This window comes from Copadichromis virginalis, linkage group LG19, assembly GCF_057382275.1.
Source record: "Copadichromis virginalis isolate Kocher_CV1m ecotype Utaka linkage group LG19, C_Virginalis_male_GT1.1, whole genome shotgun sequence".
NCBI classification, from domain to species: domain Eukaryota; kingdom Metazoa; phylum Chordata; class Actinopteri; order Cichliformes; family Cichlidae; genus Copadichromis; species Copadichromis virginalis.
Window position 1 is genome coordinate 26,425,511 of NC_140636.1, and position 19,828 is coordinate 26,445,338.

The 19,828-nt window shown below is 37.0% G+C and overlaps 3 pseudogenes and 1 gene segment (V, D, J or C); 1 reads left to right on the forward strand and 3 right to left on the reverse strand.

Annotated features, from left to right (window-relative positions):
* Window positions 1-1,357: 1,357 nt before the first annotated feature.
* Window positions 1,358-2,688, reverse strand: LOC146686255 (Ig lambda-3 chain C region pseudogene; annotated as a pseudogene). Its single transcript, XR_014916664.1, has 2 exons — window positions 2,568-2,688; window positions 1,358-1,865 (listed from the first exon to the last, which is right to left on the reverse strand). The product of XR_014916664.1 is annotated as an Ig lambda-3 chain C region pseudogene (transcript).
* Window positions 2,689-3,245: 557 nt separating this feature from the next.
* On the forward strand, window positions 3,246-3,727 carry LOC146686256 (Ig kappa chain V region BS-5 pseudogene; annotated as a pseudogene).
* A 6,229-nt stretch (window positions 3,728-9,956) lies between these two features.
* On the reverse strand, window positions 9,957-11,706 carry LOC146686257 (Ig kappa chain C region, B allele pseudogene; annotated as a pseudogene). Its single transcript, XR_014916942.1, has 2 exons — window positions 11,647-11,706; window positions 9,957-10,476 (listed from the first exon to the last, which is right to left on the reverse strand). The product of XR_014916942.1 is annotated as an Ig kappa chain C region, B allele pseudogene (transcript).
* Window positions 11,707-13,179: 1,473 nt separating this feature from the next.
* On the reverse strand, window positions 13,180-16,644 carry LOC146686258 (Ig kappa chain C region, B allele-like). The segment is given in 2 exon segments: window positions 13,180-13,714; window positions 16,609-16,644. A coding segment is annotated over 1 exon segment (312 nt).
* Window positions 16,645-19,828: the final 3,184 nt, after the last annotated feature.

Here is a 19,828-nt window from a genome sequence, read left to right on the forward strand (position 1 = left end):
TTTAAGATTACCAGCAAAAACAGTCTAATGTAGAGTGTGATGATGTGAGTATTTTATTATTTAGATTTTTTCAGTGTTGATATATAAACTATAAAAATCTACAGACCACATACAATATAACTATGTAACTTATGTAAGTTTTTGTTCATGAATAAATTTAACAAACCCGCTAAAAGATGTTTTCCAAATATGCAATTGTTTTTCTAAAGTTGCAAAACTTGCACTTTATACAACAGAATGGAAGGGAAATGAAAAGTGACCTCACAGTTGTCAAGTATACTTGAAAAGTATACTTGACAACTGTGAGGTCAGAAAACTGATGCACTGATGAACATGAATAAGGCTCATAAGTATACTTATGAGCCTTATTCATGTTCATCAGTTTTCTTTTGTTAGCTGAATAAAAACCTTGTTTGTCTGCAAAGAGTTTTTAAATTACATCAATGTAACACATTGGTGAAGTGAAAGCAGTGATCTGTTTATTTATTTTGGTGTTAGGTTTCAGTAGACATCATCTATTTATATAAATATATTTAAATTATTTAAATTATTTTCATATTAATAAAAAAAAAGTTCTGATACTTGAGAGTAAATGTCTTGTTGATGCAGTTATATTCTTGATAGATTTGGGTACTTATAATGACTGAAGAGTTTGGTTCCTCCACAAAAAGTCCAGCACAGTGATCCAAAGTCATTAAGTGGCACAAACACCTCTGAACAAGCATCTAACCACTTTTTTTTTTCTAGTAAAGCAAACATTTTAAAACCTCTGTGTTGAAAAAACTGTTCACCACCAAATCATTTTCATTTCTTTTGAGATTGTTTCTGTAATATTTCTTAATTGGTTAAATTATAAAAATGGCTTTAAATCGCAATAAAAATGCATAATCATGGGTTAAAAATGAACACAAGAGAAATAAGAATGTCTCTTGAAATAACCCTGCTGTCTTACTCCTTTCAGCTTTGTGAAAGTCCAGGATCGTGGACTCTGTGGTCAAGCGCTGACAGTTGCTCTGTCTAAAGCAACAGTGGACTGTGCAAAGCAGCAAAATATAACACATCTGTCAGAAAGGTTGACATTTGAACAGCAGAGAAGTCAAGAATGAGTAGGTTTTTTGATTTCTTTTCAGGCATGACTGAGAAAAACAGTGACCAAATTGTTCAGAAATTGAAAGTTTGTGAGTGCTGAAGGATGCTTTCTCAGTGTGTGAGTGACAAGTTGTAACTCAGCTGCTCAGTAAATCACTGTTATAGTGTTGCCCTCTGGAACTCACATAGAGCATTCTGTGCATGGTTGGAAAATATAAAGTTGTAAATTCTCATAGATAAAGAATAAAAGGATAAAACAGTGATTTTTCACAAACTGGGGTTTTATTTTGTGGTGCAGACTTGCTTTTTATAGCATGGTTTGAAAACACAATATGAATAAACAGATGACATCTGCATGCACAATAGACAATAGAGAGTCATGAAAATTAGAACAAACGAAACCTGTAGCTTCTTCAAACACATCATATGCAAACAGGAAGTGTTGCTGAAGTTCTACTCTAAGCAGTGGTCAGGGTCCAGGGTTTGAGTGACAGGGCACTGTCCACTCAGACTGGCCTCACAGCTCACTGAGCCCGCCTTCCTCCACTGGTCTGCAGAGAGGCTCAGGGTGCTGCTCCAGCTGTAGCGGCCGTCTGTCCCCAAGATCTCCAGGCTGGTTGAAACCCCCGAAGATGTGCTGGTGCCCCCCACCTTCCAGCCCAGCTTCCAGTTTGAGGGGAAACCCCCGGTGGCCAAACACACCACAGTGGCACTACTCTGTTTGTCTTCCTCTTTGGATGGAGGGAGGACAGTGAGCGTGGGCCTCACCACACCCACTGGAGGAGAGAGTGGGGAGAAGAGCAACCAAAGACATGAGAATGAAAGCAGGAAAGAAATACCTACATGGTTTTTAATCATTGTTGATTGCTCAATATTATTATTTCTGTAATGTTTTACAGTCAATAACTCATCTATGTGATAATTTTTAATGTTACACTCACAGAGTTGAAACACTCATGTACAGTTTAAACTTTGTCATCTGCTTCTTTCACTTCCTTTAAACTACAAGTACAATCAATCATCCATGAAGTCAAAGCTGGTCTGTGTTTACTGACACTTTTTATTTTGGGGGGATTCCATAAATTAATGTCTGAAAAAAGTTATTTTCAAAATAGAAACAATAAAGAAATAGATGAACATATTTGACAATTACAGCTTGAAAATAACCAAACCTGAAATATTTTAACTGGAAAATACTAAAAAGATATTAATTAACTTTTCAGAGAACCCTAAAATGAAAAGGGAGCAAAATATTTTTTGTTTTTTGTGTTTTTTTAACATAAATTCTGATATTTGTAAATCTGAATGAGTTCTGATCTTTGGGAAGTTATTTCGCAGACTGTGAGATCAACTTTGTTTCACAAATGATGAAAATGATCAACAACAATTACCAAACTTGATCAAATATCTTTTAAAAATTTTATAAAATGTTTTGTAAATCCTAGTAGTTGTGAAAAGTAAATATTTCTGGTACTTACAGTCAACGATGAGTTTGGTTCCTCCACCAAAAGTCCTCCACAGTGATACAAACTCATTAAGTGGCCGTACAAAAACCTCCTGTACTCTGATCAAGCATCTAACAACTGAAAATGAACCTTTTTTTCATGTAAAACATCACAGTACACCTGATTAAATGCAGAAGACGATTTGACTAAAGTGACTTAAAAGTATTTAATGAATTTAAGTCATGATTATCATAATTGTATTTTTAGTATTAAGAACTGAAAGATAAAACACATGTGCACAAAACTGTTTAAAACAGCAAAGAGAAACACTTCAAGAAATATGAATTCCAAAACTATGACAAAATAATAAAGACAGTTTTACAGTTATATTGTATTCGTTAATACCAACATCAGAAGTAAGTATACAAACCAGACTCCCATTTTAATCCAGGTGTTAAAAATGCGTAAATATGTTTCCAATATATTTTCTCTATTCCATAAAATCATTAATGGTATTAATTCAATCAATTTTCTTCTGATTCTGTGCCCACATTGCCTTCAGTGTGTTGAGAGCAGAGAAATGATTTCCATAGAGAGGAGGCTTTGCATCATCAGCTGATCCTCCAGAGAACTGAGAAGGTTTATAGTCCTGTGACTTCAACACTGCAGGACTCACATCTGTCAGTCAACACAGCAGAAAGCACAACCACCATGACTCTCATCACCATCCTCATCTGGACGCTGACCTGCTGCTGTTTTACAGGTTCATTCACTCAGCAACATTTCAAACATGATGTGCTGCTTTTTCTCTCATTGATTTCTGCTGATAAATGAATGATTTGTTTTTGTCTGCAGGATGCAGCGGTCAGGTGACTGTGACTCAACCTCCAGTAGTGACATTTACTCCTGGATCCACTGTCACTCTGACCTGTAGGACCAACCCAGCAACATATTCCAACTGTGGTGATAGTCGTCAGTGTATGGCCTGGTATCAGCAGAAATCTGGACAGACACCAAAACTTCTAATAAAGCAAGTGAGCATAAGTCATTCAGGAACACCAACTCGATTTAGTGGCAGTGGAAGCAGTTCTGACTTCTCTATGACCATCAGTGGAGTTCAGGCTGAAGATGCAGCAGTTTACTACTGTCAGAGTTACCACTACATAAACAGTGCTGATGTGTTCACACAGTGATTTGTAGTCGTACAAAAACCTCCCTCAGTCAGACTGCAGAGACACTGAGCTGTTGAAGCAGGGACTGACTGCAGCTGCTGAAAAAGGAGAGACTGCTGACACAGACCACTGAACACGCAGCTGATAGTAACCTAACCAACACTCCCAAAGTCGATTCTGTATGTATCCGTATGCGTTGGTTTACAGTACACATCAGCTTCTAAATGTCTCCCATTACTTATGGAAATCTTACACTCTAAGAAGGCCAACCTGTCATTTTTGATATCCTCCCTTGTAAACTTGATGTATTGGTCCAACGAGTTAATGTGATCCGTGAATTCTGGTGCGTCCTGCGATTTGATTTTCACCCAGGTGTCATCCTGTGATATAAGGTCCGATCAATAGCATTGCCTTGTTCTAACTGCTTCAGACAATCTATCACCCTCTTCCTGTAACCACATCCTGGGTCTCGTTTCAGGGACTCATTGGTATTTTGTCCTTTTTCTGGAACAAAATACAGCATTGTTATACATTGTGTTTGAAAATGTAATTTGTCTCAGTTGACAATATTAACTCAGTGACCACTTTTTCATTTTGACTCTACAAAAGGGGGAGGGGGGGGGGGGGGGTTACAACCTTATCTCCTCTTACGGTGTCACCTAAAGATTGCTTTAGATGAGAACTAAAGGTTTCACCACCAGTTAAATTAGCCAGAGCCCAGACTTGAACCTGATTGAATATCTCTGAAGGGATCTGAAAATAGTCTATAGCACACAGGAGTATTAGGTTATTATGTACATGTTGTTAAGTTGTCTTCTGGCAACCAATGACTTGAAACAAATGAGCATGCTTTGTTTGCACTGTGCAACAGCACGACAAAACATTACCTGTCCTTTATTAACTGCACAAGAAGTGGTGGTCATTAGCCGCTAGCTATTTGGGTAAAGCTGTCATGGGACTTTAGCTCTTTCCACTGTTTTAGGGAACTAAATATTTCTTTTTAAAGTAAGTTACAGGACTTTGACCTTCCTGGAGGGCTTTTATTTTGTTAAAATCTATCTAATATGCATATCCACATAATTGTGGATTATTATAATTATGATATTCACAAAAAACACACTGTATTGTAAAGAAAATACATTAAGAAACAAATTAGATTAGATTTTTATTTCAAATATGGCAAAAACTGCAACAAAAGGAGCCATGTGAGGCTGCTAAAGGCAACAGCTGGATGAAAAAGAGTACAGGCAACAATAACACATGTACCAGTTGTTACATTGCAGAGGTATTCAAATATAAACACAATAATAAACACAATTGCAATGATTTGGTTCTACATTTTTCTATCATTAAATTATTATGGATTAGGTGCAAAAGCTGTTAATTGCAGATACTTAAATAATAGATTAAGCAACAGCAAATTGTGCCTTGTTTTCAGATGGAGAGCAAGTGGAGAGTGATAGATCAGATGAAGATGAGGTGGAAGGAGGAAGAGAGGCAAAGAGTGATTCACAGGCAGAGCCTAGTTTATTTCCCACTCTTTTTTCAATCCGTTGCCATGTGGTTCCAAGCGCTGTCACCAATCTTTACATTTTATTATCATCTCATAACACTTGTTTTATCAGCTACCATCTCTCCTATGGACTTTTTTATGTCTGCAGTCTCAAATCAACACAGCCCTTCCCACCAGCACTATCAGCAGCAGGAGCAGCAGCAACCCATCAACAGCAACATTGTACCCCATCAAGTAAAACATAGGCTATGTTTGCTTTGCATTGTCCCCACCTGATGACAGTGATATAGTATGATGCAATTCCATGTTAGATGCTTGATAAATGTGTGTTTTCTCAGCCTGGTCCCTTTTAACTTTAAGCACCCGCCCCTTTAAATATCTCTGCACATACTCCTTATAAAGGTTGGGGAAACCTGCAGTCAGCCTACATAGAAGTAGTCACTGGTATGGGTGACGAAACGTTGCTCCCACTGTAAATGCTACGCCCAGATGAACAGAATGAACTTTTGGGATTTCCTTAACTGGATGATTGAGCATACATGAAGACATCTATGACTCCAAGTTTACAGCAGTGTTGTACCCTGCACACTGGCTCTTGTAGATAGACTGGGACTGCCTAAGGTCATGAGAGATGACCCTGTAACTACTCTCCCAGCATAGCCTCCGGGTGCTGCTGCTTTAGTAGTACCGTATGTCTTCTTCTCTTAAGACTTAAGTGATCAAGAGGAACCCCTCTATCACATCAACTGGCCCACAACCCCTGCTAGTGTTTAGAGCAGAGAAACAGAGTAAACTGAGAAAATCAAAGTTTTCTTTAAAAAGATACTAACTCAAAGAAAGGGCTAGACCACTGTTTGAACTGAAAACCAAAAAACAACCACAACCTGCAATTTGCTGCCAGCAAATACCAGATACTCACTGGGAGCTCAACACATCTCTCCATTAATACAGGCAGACTACACCACTAACACTCATCACCCAAGGCTAGCCCATTCACTGAGTCAGTGGCACTTCACTGCCTTTATACTTCTGGTGGCTGATTGCTAAATGAATGCAGTTGCGCACAGGCTCCTCAGGAGAAATGGGTAGCAGCTGAGCTCCTGGAAGAGACTGGGCACACCCACACAACCTTTCACTAGAGTAATAAAATCCAACCACACAAAGAGTTAAAGTGCAGTGGTATTAAGATATTGGCTATTTTGCTGTAAAGTGGAAGTGGAAGAAAAAAAATTAAGATATAAAAAGAGAAGTCCTTTTTAAAATAAGTCCATGATATTTTGATAAATATGAGTGTCAACCTAGCATGTGAAGAAAAAATTCAGGCAATGGGTCAAATGCCACTAAGTACAGTCTAAGTTTAACTCGGGAATTTATATTCCTTTGTGAAACCCATTATTCCAGCATTCAATCTAAATCTATATGTGACAAAGAGGAGAATTTTTTTTCTCAAGGCTTTGGACAGTATGCTTTGCCATGTTGCTGCTTGTTTTGCCATTAGGAAGAAAACGAAAGTGAAATTCTGCCATGAAGAAAAAACACTTTTCCAAAAGAATATATCAGCTCAATCACGTAATTATCAATAATATCTACTTTTCTGAATTACAAGAACAGATGTGTGGTTGCCGCCTAAATGTGTTTTGCATGATTTTTATGCCTCACTGCTTCTCAGAGTTTAAGTTCTTCTGTCACTGTTCTGAACTGTTCATTCACTCACACTGAAAACTGCATTAAGTCGATGTTTTCAATAACTCTGATTGTGATGTTGGGTTTCTGACTCATTTTTTTATTCTGTTATGCTGTCAGAGTTTTTCTGATTTAAAATGACGTATTTTGGGATGTTTTTTTCTTAAGATTGAAATCAATTTAATTTTCATTTGCCAGTCATTTGCCAGCAATGTTCTTACTCAAACTGATAAACTAAATCTGTCAGTCTTGGAGGGACTGTGACCATCACTGCACAAGGAGTTCAAATATTAGTGCTATTCTAAGCTGATACCTTCAGAAACCTGGACAGCCTCCCAAACTTCTAATATACTAGACGATACATTTCTACTCAGGAACTCTGTTTCAGTTTAGAGGCTGTAGATCTGGTTCTCAATAGACTTTATCCATCAGCGATGCTGGAGACTATTACTGTCTGATAGTGGAGAGTTCACACTGTGATTTACAGTTCAGTCTGGCTGAAGGCTGCAGGTGCAGAGCTTTCAACTGACATGAGAATATAGGTATTTGTTTGCAGGTTGTGTTTTGAATGCTTGCTGCGCTTCACTGATCCTAAAAATGTTTAAGAAGAACCAGTGAGGCACGTCTGTGCAGAGTGAGATTTATCATAATGATGATGATGTTACTGACTTCACTGCTCATCACAATTGTGCTCAGACTTCAAGGTGATGAGTGATGTGGTTCTGTTATATTCTCTGTTATGTTGTACTTTACATCACACTGTCATTTTAACAAAGTAACATATTTTAATTTCCAGGATCAGATGCCAGTTCATCTGTGACTCAGTCTCCTGTGTTTAAAGCTGCTGCTTTGGGGGAGACGGTCTCTCTGAGCTGTACAGCCAGTAAAGGAGTTGACAATGATCTCAGCTGGTATCTACAGAAACCTGGACAGCCTCCCAAACTGCTGTTTTACAAAATCAGCAGCCGTGAATCTGATACTCCGAGTCATTTCAGCAGCAGTGGATCTGAGCCTGAGTTCACTCTCACAATCAATGGAGTTCAGGCTGCAGATGCAGGAGATTACTACTGTATGGGAGTGTATTCTGCAGCATTCACACAGTGATTCAGAGTCGTACAAAAACCTCCCTCAGTTACTATTTGCAGTGTTGCAGCTGTGAGCTTCTGATACAGACTCTGACATGCATCACTGGTTCACTGAGTCCACTTTCAGAGGTGGAAACTAAAATATTTACGCATTCCTGATCACATTATTGAGAAGATTTTAAATGAAGTAACACTGTTTAGAATCTGTAACATATAATGCTTGTCTCACAACATTTCATGAAAAGGCTTTAAATTTGATTAATAAAATGTTAATGTTAATTCTACAGTTCGCCAAAAAGCCACAAAGGGAGGCAAGAGAACATGTGGTGTTCTTTGATAATACTTTGAGTCAGATTTTTGCAGTATTAATTACTTGAGAAAACAAGACTGGATGGACTTGGAGGTTCAAAGTTCAAGTCTTAGTCAAAACCAAATATTGAACCCAGACCCTGTACACAGTTTTTAACTTAAATAAAAATCACATACTTTGATTTGAATCAAACAATGATTGCATTTCATGCATGAAAATGTTGTTTTATCAGTTTCCTACCACAGGGTTGTAATCTGGTGTTAAAGTTGTATTTGGGAGGTGGGAAGTTCAGCTGTAGTGGGGCAGCAGAGACTCAGCTACATTTTGCAATTTATAAGACCATGTTACATTCATAATGGCAGTTTTCCAACTCCTCACCAGTATAAAGCTGGGTATAATGAAGATGACTCTGCCCAGAGGAGGAGGACACCATAGCACTGTGGAAAAAAAAATATAAACAGAGTTCAGGCTCCAGATGGCGGAGATTACTACTGTATGGGAGTGTATTCTGACCCAGCATGCACACACCGATATCAAGTCATGGAAGCTAAAGCATATCTTTTCTTCTTTTCAGTTATTAAGAATACTTAAAATGAAGTGGTTCTATTTAGGGTCTGTATCATTTGATATTGTGATGGCAGATTTCTTTTCTCCTGTATTAATCAAAAATATTTTAGATCATATCACTTTAGTATAGCAAGATCACTCCTGTCACCAGTATGCATGCATATGGAATGTTTTCATATGTGGGCCCCAGGTTTTATTGCACCTTCACAGAGGGTCCATCGTAGACTTGAAGATCTCCAGACGTCCTGGTCTTAAGGAGGTGACGGCTAAGTAGAAAACAAGGTCATAATTCTCCATGTGAGGGAGGGGGTTTAAGGATGGGGCTGATGGTATAGCCCCCCTGTGAGATGAGCTAACATGTAAGAGTTTGTGGAATGTCTTTGTCTGTCTCTGTGTATAAAGGTGCAAGGACGACGGCCAGAATTCAGAGATGATCCTAGTGCTCTGGCTGCGATGCTTCTCTCCACATTGCAATGTGTTTATTGAACCATTTCAAAATGCTCACTGGGTGTGTTGCAGGTTATTGTTAAAATTTCCATAACAATATTTACCTCATAACATCACTGTACATAATGAGGTAATATAAAAGATACAATTATTTTGTAGAGTATATTGAATTAATCACATTGTTATAATGAGAAATAAAACATTTGGAATAATTGGATAGAAGTTGCTGATTTACATATTTGATTATGAGCACACTAAGATACATTCTACACTCACATTTTGAGCTTTTATTTTCTAGATCTCTTCATGGTTTTAATTTCAAGTAAAACATTTATTTACTGAATCAAACTCAAGTTATTTATTTTTCCGCAAGAGTAAAATTTGGAGATACTGTCACCCTGCTAAAAGATATAAATACATGACCACAAGCTTCTTTCAGCTTTTCCATTAATTTCAAAAGATGAACACATATTTGATTTGTCCCAGATGTTCAGGCCAGATGCAGCCCTGCCATTTTCATCTCCTCCCAGACTTGATTTTTCATGTGTTAGGCAAACAGGTTAATTTATAGTACACAACACTGACATTATAGAACAATTATATTTAAAAATAAGACAGAATGCTTAATAATATGGATCACTGCAAGCTTTATTGGCAAAAGTATGAATCATTAATATGGCAGTTATTAGACACAAGCACATCCAGCTGCTACACATGTCACTGTGTAAGTTACTGTTATCAAATAATTTCATCTGCAAACTTTCAAACTCATATTGATCAGAGCAGCAGGGATGTATCTCCTGCTCCCCCACACTAAGCTCCTGTCCTGGACTTCAGCAGCCACTCTAGCCCTCACACCGGTTCTTGCGGAAGGACTTAGACTGCCAGTAGTCATGATGGTTCACCCTGCAGGAGAACACCTCTGCGTTCATCCAGTTCTCTTGGCTCAGCATCAGGGTGCTGCTGCTGCTGTAGTGACTACTCTTCTCTTCTTCTAAGCTGTTCAGGACCCCCTCTGTCACCTCTGTGCCATCTACTTCCCATCTCACTTCAGCTCCCTCTGGAGAGTAGCCGGTCAGCAGGCAGGCCAGTGTGACTGGGCCTCCAGAGAGCTTCTCAGAGGAGGGTTGAAGCAGAGAGACTGAGGGTCTGACCATGGGGCCAGCTGGAGGAAAGATCACAGACACACAACGATAGATTAACCTCTACTGTAGGACAGATAGCTGACACAAGACAGTTATGATCCATGACAGAGATTAACAGGCCTGTGGATTAACTGTATGATGATATTGTGATATAATAGAGGAGAGAAACTTAGAAATTGGAGGATAAAAGGTTTTTAAAAAGTATAAATAATTAGTGAATGTGTTGCTGTATTTGTTATCATGATGATAAAATTGAAATGTGTACAGGAAACGTTAAAGTTTGTCATCTGTTTGTTTCACTTCCTTTTCATCACATCAGACTAACGAACTGTAAACTCAACCGTTAAAGTGCATCTGTATGAAAACTAATTCATTTAGTCAACAGCATAAAATGTTATATCCAACATGGTGCCAAACATTTCAGTGGAAGTCATCATATCATATTTTCACTAACAGCTTTACACAGTTATGATACATGACAGAGATTAACAGCACTGTGGATTAACTGTGCGCATGATACTGTGATCAGAGGAGAGGAGGTAATAAATAGGAGAACCTAACACTTTAATTAAATTGTGTTTTCACACTCAATTAAAATCTTTGTAAACGTTACAATAATTTAGAATAAATGTCTTGTTGTTACAGTTATATTCTTGATGGAAAACAAACAGAGCTGGACTTTGTCATCTGTTTGTTTCACTTCCTTTTTACTACATCAGACCAATAAACTATAAACTCAGCGATGAAATCATTAATCTGCAAATAATCAAATGATCTTTAAGACATGAACGATATTATGCTGCTGTTTGTATAAATAAATAAAATCAAAGATTCCTTTTGCTATATTTTCAGTCTCAGATTTTGTGAAAGAAATATTTATTCACAGATAAATACAAAAAAACCTTTACTTAAAGCAGATTAACTCAATACATTTCAATTTTCAGTACTATATAAACACGATATATAAACATGATATACTGTATACTGATATGATAATACTGTATTATATATTTAAACTCTTCTGATACCAAGTTTTCAGTATCAGCCACTATGACCAAACCCAATCACATCATGTAAAACACCCAGAATAAAATTTTGTTTAAAACATTCTGATGACATATTACACTTATAATATAAGTAATATGTAATAGTATAATATTTTGTAGTAATGAGGAGATTTAGATACTTACAGTGAATGATGAGTTTGGTTCCTCCACCAAAAGTCCACCACAGTGATACAAACTCATTAAGTGGCCGTACAAAAACCTCCCACACTCTGATCAAACATCTAACCCTTGAAAATCTGCTCTTTTTCCCCAGTAAACTTCAAAGTTTACAAGCAAAAGCATTTGCCATCAAATACATGTAACTATATATATATTTAAAAAAAAATTATGATCATTTTCATCATTTTTCCTCTGCTGGTTGATCCAAGAAAGTAAAATATATACTTACCAACAAATGTAGCATTTTAAACCAGATGTTAAAAAAACTGCTCTCATCTTTCCTGAACTATTTGTCTGTATTCTGTTAGAATCATAATTATGTCATAATAATTCATTTAGATACCAAAAGTATTCCTTCTCGCATTGTTTTGTTGTATGTTGAGAGCAGAGAAATCGTTTCCACAGAGAGGAGGCTTTGCATCATCAGCTGATCCTCCCATGAGAAAACAGAAAAAAAAGCTAGTTGCTTTCATGGGAAAAAAATTGTTTTGTTTTTTTTTCCCAAAAAAAGCTGAATGAGAAAAGGATCAACTTACACGTTATATGTACCTGTTCTGTTTCACAAAAACAGATGTGTGTTTGCCTATATTTCAAATCACTTCCATGTCTCTCTCATATAATGTCTCTGGTGCAATGCAGGACCGAACCTAGCGGTGACCAATGTTCCCTCTAATTTTTCATGTGTCTGAGCGAACACACAAACTCCCTGAGCGATCCCGTGGACCACTGTGAGCAACAGCAGATGTGTGCACTGTGGTCAAGCCTGTCAGGCACTGTGACCATCAGCACCACAGGGAGTTGCTGGACTTAGTACCTTTAGAAACCTGGACAGCCTCCCAAACTCAGGAACTCCATCTTGACTCCAAGGCAGTAGATCTGGTTCTCAGTACACTTTATCCATCAGTGATCTTCAGGCAGTAGATGCTGGAGATTATTACTGTCTGGGTTACAATGGTAGTGAAGTGTTTACACAATGATTCATGGCTGCATAAAAAATTTCTTCACTTTGGCTGAAGGCTGCAGGTGTAGAGTTTTCAACTGCAATCAGAATAACTAGAATAACCACTTAAACACAACACAAGTGTACAAGTGATTTACATATTTGATTATGAGCACACTAACTAAGATACATTCTACACTCACATTTTGAGCTTTTATTTTCTAGATCTCTTCATGGTTTTAATTTCAAGTGAAACATTTATTTACTGAATCAAACTCAAGTTATTTATTTTTCCGCAAGAGTAAAATTTGGAGATACTGTCACCCTGCTAAAAGATATAAATACATGACCACAAGCTTCTTTCAGCTTTTCCATTAATTTCAAATGATGAACACATATTTGATTTGTCCCAGATGTTCAGGCCAGATGCAGCCCTGCCATTTTCATCTCCTCCCAGACTTGATTTTTCATGTGTTAGGCAAACAGGTTAATTTATAGTACACAACACTGAAATTATAGAACAATTATATTTAAAAATAAGACAGAATGCTTAATAATATGGATCACTGCAAGCTTTATTGGCAAAAGTATGAATCATTAATATGGCAGTTATTAGGCACACTCACATCCAGCTGCTACACATGTCACTGTGTAAGTTACTGTTATCAAATAACTTCATCTGCAAACTTTCAAACTCATATTGATCAGAGCAGCAGGGATGTATCTCCTGCTCCCCCACACTAAGCTCCTGTCCTGGACTTCAGCAGCCCCTCTAGCCCTCACACCGGTTCTTGCGGAAGGACTTGGACTGCCAGTAGTCATGATGGTTCACCCTGCAGGAGAACACCTCTGCGTTCATCCAGTTCTCTTGGCTCAGCATCAGGGTGCTGCTGCTGCTGTAGCGACTACTCTTCTCTTCTTCTAAGCTGTTCAGGACCCCCTCTGTCACCTCTGTGCCATCTACTTCCCATCTCACTTCAGCTCCCTCTGGAGAGTAGCCGGTCAGCAGGCAGGCCAGTGTGACTGGGCCTCCAGAGAGCTTCTCAGAGGAGGGTTGAAGCAGAGAGACTGAGGGTCTGACCATGGGGCCAGCTGGAGGAAAGATCACAGACACACAACGATAGATTAACCTCTACTGCAGGACAGATAGCTGACACGAGACAGTTATGATCCATGACAGAGATTAACAGGCCTGTGGATTAACTGTATGATGATATTGTGATATAACAGAGGAGAGAAACTTAGAAATTGGAGGATAAAAGGTTTTAAAAAAGTATAAATAATTAGTGGATGTACCGCTGTATTTGTTTTCATGATGATAAAATTGAAATTTGTACAGGAAACGTTAAAGTTTGTCATCTGTTTGTTTCACTTCCTTTTCATCACATCAGACTAACGAACTGTAAACTCAACCGTTAAAGTGCATCTGTATGAAAACTAATTCATTTAGTCAACCGCATAAAATGTTATATCCAACATGGTGCCAAACATTTCAGTGGAAGTCATCATATCATATTTTCACTAACAGCTTTACACAGTTATGATACATGACAGAGATTAACAGCACTGTGGATTAACTGTGCGCATGATACTGTGATCAGAGGAGAGGAGGTAATAAATAGGAGAACCTAACACTTTAATTAAATTGTGTTTTCACACTCAATTAAAATCTTTGTAAACGTTACAATAATTTAGAGTAAATGTCTTGTTGTTACAGTTATATTCTTGATGGAAAACAAACAGAGCTGGTCTTTGTCATCTGTTTGTTTCACTTCCTTTTTACTATATCAGACCAATAAACTATAAACTCAGCGATGAAATCATTAATCTGCAAATAATCAAATGATCTTTAAGACATGAACGATATTATGCTGCTAACTGTTTATATAAATAAATAAAATCAAAGATTCCTTTTGCTATATTTTCAGTCTCAGATTTTGTGAAAGAAATATTTATTCACAGATAAATACAAAAAAACCTTTACTTAAAGCAGATTAACTCAATACATTTCAATTTTCAGTACTATATAAACACGATATATAAACATGATATACTGTATACTGATATGATAATACTGTATTATATATTTAAACTCTTCTGATACCAAGTTTTCAGTATCAGCCACTATGACCAAACCCAATCACATCATGTAAAACACCCAGAATAAAATTTTGTTTAAAACATTCTGATGACATATTACACTTATAATATAAGTAATATGTAATAGTATAATATTTTGTAGTAATGAGGAGATTTAGATACTTACAGTGAATGATGAGTTTGGTTCCTCCACCAAAAGTGTACCACAGTGATACAAACTCATTAAGTGGCTGTACAAAAACCTCCCACACTCTGATCAAACATCTAACCCTTGAAAATCTGCTCTTTTCCCCCAGTAAACTTCAAATTTTACAAGGCAAAAGCATTTGCCATCAAATACATGTAACTATATATATATTTTAAAAAAAATTATGATCATTTTCATCATTTTTCCTCTGCTGGTTGATCCAAGAAAGTAAAATATATACTTACCAACAAATGTGGCATTTTAAACCAGATGTTAAAAAAACTGCTCTCATCTTTCCTAAACTATTTGTCTGTATTCTGTTAGAATCATAATTATGTCATAATAATTCATTTAGATACCAAACGTATTCCTTCTCGAATTGTTTTGTTGTATGTTGAGAGCAGAGAAATCATTTCCACAGAGAGGAGGTTTTGCATCATCAGCTGATCCTCCCACGAGAAAACAGAAAAAAAAGCTAGTTGCTTTCATGGAAAAAAAATTGTTTTGTTTTTTTTCCCCAAAAAAAGCTGAATGAGAAAACAAACAGAAAACAGAACTTTTTTTTTTTTTCATAAAGCTCTGACTTGTATTATGAGTCTGTGGTCTGGGAGAGAGTCCTGTAACTCTCTGTCTGCAAAATACAGTATATAATGACCAATGCTGGGCAATTAATTATATAGTTACTACTTCAAAAAAGTAACAGAGTTTTGCAAACAACAAGATTTTTGCAGCTTTTTACCTACAAATGCAGCCAAGACGTTTTTTTAAATAAACATTTCAAACTATTTACAGAACAATCAGCTGTTCTGCATCAAATTTGATGCCACACAAATTGTTTGTGCCACTCCAAAAAATAATTTCTGTCCACTATGAGATAAAGGAGAACAACAGCCTGATACCTGCAGGCCTGACAACAGGAGGTGTATCCCTCCTGTAATACCTGTAACATTCAGCAGTCACCTCATTGTTCTAACACACAACAAAACTATTGACTGCACTACACACTAACTACACAAGATTTGCGCTAAATGTCGCAAATCTCTCACATCTCAAAACACCGCCGTCACTCCTAAAACTTCCCTCTTCCTAAACAGCTAAATGCCATTTTGCCATATCATTTTTTGATTGGGCGACATGGTACATTTTTCCACCAAGAGGAAAGGCTGGGGTTTTTTTGGTCTTGTTTTTGCTCACAGGCGGAGAGTACTTTTGAGGCTTTCCTTATAAAAGGCCGTTTTTACCGTTTCTTCCTGCAGTAAATATAAACAACGATAGTATTCAGGAAGAAAACCAAACATTGCATATATTTAATTTAAAATTCCTTGTGCTATATTTTCAGTCTCAGATTTTGTGAAAAAAATATTTATTCACAGATAATAACATCTGTCGCCTTGAGGCAACTTTTGTTGTGATTTGGCGCTATATAAATAAAATTGAATTGAATTGAATTAGATAAATACAAAAACATTAAATAAAATTGATCAAATCAAAGCATTATCTACATTTTCAGTACTATATAAACATTCAGTCATGATACTGTATTATACATTTAAACTCTACCGATACCAAGTTTTCAAACCCAATCAAATACACACATTATTTAAAACACCCAGAATAAAATCTTGTTTATATTCTCAGGACATATTTCAAATAGTAATAGTATAATATTTTGTAGTAATGAGGAGATTTAGATACTTACAGTGAATGATGAGTTTGGTTCCTCCACCAAAAGTCCACCACAGTGATACAAACTCATTAAGTGGCCGTACAAAAACCTCCCACACTCTGATCAAGCCTCTAACCACTGAAAATGATCTTTTTTCTCCCCGGTAAACTTCACAGTTTAGAAAATATTTGGCATAAAAGTGTTTGTGTTCAAATTGCTTTTTAAAAAAATAATTTATGATCATTTTCATAATTTTTATTGATCTAAAAAGTAAAATATACACTTACCAACCAATCTGCCATTTTAATCTAGATGTTGAAAGTTTTGATGTATTTTCCAGTATTTTGTTAGGATCAAAATCATCTCATAATAATTCATTTAGATATCAAAAAGTATTGCTTCTCACATTGCTTTGTTGTTTGTTGAGAGCAGAGAAAACATTTCCATAGAGAGGAGGCTTTGCATCATCAGCTGATCCTCCAGAGAACTGAGAAGGTTTATAGTCCTGTGACTTCAACACTGCAGGACTCACATCTGTCAGTCAACACAGCAGAAAGCACAACCACCATGACTCTCATCACCATCCTCATCTGGACGCTGGCCTGTGTCAGAAGTCAGGATTATTTAGAAGTCAGCCAAAACCTAATATAACTCAATGTTTTTGCTATTTCAGTGACCACTGATATATCTGAGGGAACATTTCAGTTATTAGTATTTGTATGTACAAGACTAGTGTTGGGCAAGTTACTTTGAAAAAGTTATTAATTTTGGTACTAATTACTTCTTCAAAAAAGTAACTGAGTTAGTAACTGAGTTACAAGATTCTAAAAGTAATTAATTACTAGGAAAAGTAACTATTGTGTTACTTATAAAAAAAATGTTTAACCCTCTGGGTTCCAGGGTATAACTGGCCGTTTTTGACTACTTTTAATTTTACCTCCACATTTCACCTCTAAAAACTATTTACTTTGCCTTGTTTAGTATCATTCTTTTCAGCACAACCTCACGTGTCTGAATTTACAGTTATGTTTTCATTGACGTACTGTATTAGCACAACTAATCTAAAATCAGACAAAAAACATAAACTCTGAGTAGAAAAGTTGTATTTTTTACTGTAACAACCACAAACACACTAAATGTCACAAATCTCTCACATCTCAAAACTCGCTCACGCTGTCTCTTTTTTTCTGCTCTCTTTCTTTCTCTCTCTCTCTATCTCACCACCACTCCTAAAATTTCCCCCTCTTCCTAAACAAGCAAATGTCATGTTGCCATATCATTTTTTGATTGCTCGACATTGTACATTTTTCCACCAACATGAAAGTGGTGTTTTTTGTTTTGTTTTTTTTGTTTTTTGGTCATAAGCAGAGAGTGCTTGCTAGCGCTGCCCTTGGAGATTAAACGTGACGAAAGTATTTAGGAAAAAACACCGCGAATATATTGTTATCGTGACGCTGGTTTTACAGGGCACTGATATATAGTACCTTGTTGCTTTGTCATCTTGAAGTGGTCATGTGATTGGTTTAGATCTGAGCCTTCAGGCTGATGATGCAGGAGATTACTGCTGTATGGAGTGTATGACAACCCTTTATCATGCGCATATTGATAGAGAGCCATACAAAAACCTCCCTTAGTTACTGTCAGTGCTGCAGCTGTGACATGGATGCCTGGTTCACTGAGTCTTCTTGAATCTTTTCTCTCCCCCTTTCCTTTTGCTATTTCTCCAGTTTCTTCTCTCATCTTTTGCCAATCTTTTGCTTTACCCTGTGTCTGGTCTAATATCCACAAGACAATGATATGATTAAACAATACAAAGTAAATAAGTAAAACAAAAACATTAACAAAATGAGCCTACGGCGAGTCTATGGTGGCCCACTTGGGGCAGCAAATATGATTAGCACAACAAAGCATTCAGACCATAATTCTGCTGGACAGGTTAAGAAAATTCCCTGTGTAAATTTATTGGCTTCTTTGTACATGTGGCTGCTGAGTTCTGCAGACACAGGCTATTGAAATTATGCACAAATGCTTGAGTGATATTGCGTGAGCAATTTTTAAGGAATGGCCTACCAAAATTACTACCATAGTGCATTAATGATTCAGTCAGAAGGTTAAAAAGAAAGCGAAAAAAGAACTGCATGCCTCGCTTGCCTCAGAGTTCATGATTCAACAATAAGAAGGAGACTGGCATCCATGGGAGAGTTCCTAGGCAAAAGGCCGCCAAAAAGAATTCAACAGCTCATCTTTACCAAAAAAACACTTTTATGATACCCTTTTAAAACTGTTGGGAAAATATTCTGTTGACTGATGAGACAATAGTTGAACTTCTGCTCTCTGTTAAAAAAGTTCTAACCTCTGATCCTATAAGTCTTACTCAGTAGGTAGTGCAGAGGTCAGGATGTGGATGAGGGGATTCGCCCCAGTGTCTTTCCTGTTTGCTCTGATATGAAGAAACCTGAGTATCTTTGAAGGTCAAATCTTAACACCATCGTCACACCTGTTATGGCAGCTCCCCTCTAGATCGTGGCACTTCTTGTTTCTGGGAGCCTGGACAGCAGGCTCCAAGGAAGGATTTTTTTAATAAGGCTAGGGAAACCAGCAAGAGCAATTTTCACTAATAAAGAATAAAGCTCAGACATTTATCTTTACTGTTTCATTAAAGGTTAAAAAGCAAATGTCATAAACTTAGACTTTAAGTGCAGGAAATTTTATTACAGCGATTTAGCAGGAGAAACATAAAATCAAAATCATGTATTAATGATCACAAAACAATAATCGCTTAAACAATTAAACAGTAACTTAAATTACACTTATCTAACTAATCTACTCTGAACTAATGGTCAGTTTGTTTTTATCTTTGGTGAAGAGGGTTGGAGAAATGATGAGCAAAAATGAGTTGATGACAATCACCCAGCAGGAAAGCAGCTAGGCATCCAGTGGAAATGTGATGTACATCAAGATTATTCTGAGCTGGTCAGCAGGCAGGCCAGTGTGACTGGGCTTCCAAAGAGCTTCTCAGAGGAGGGTTGAAGCAGAGAGACTGAGGGTCTGACCATGGGGCCAGCTGGAGGGAAGATCACAGACACAAAAGATGTAGATGGTTTCAGTCATTATGCAAATATACTGTGTATAAGATTGGGGAAACCTGCTGAGACGGAAGAAGTCACTTGAATGAGTGACGAAACGTTTCTCCTACTGAAAACGCTACGTCCAGATGAACAGAATCGACCTTTGGAGAAGAAGTAGATTAACT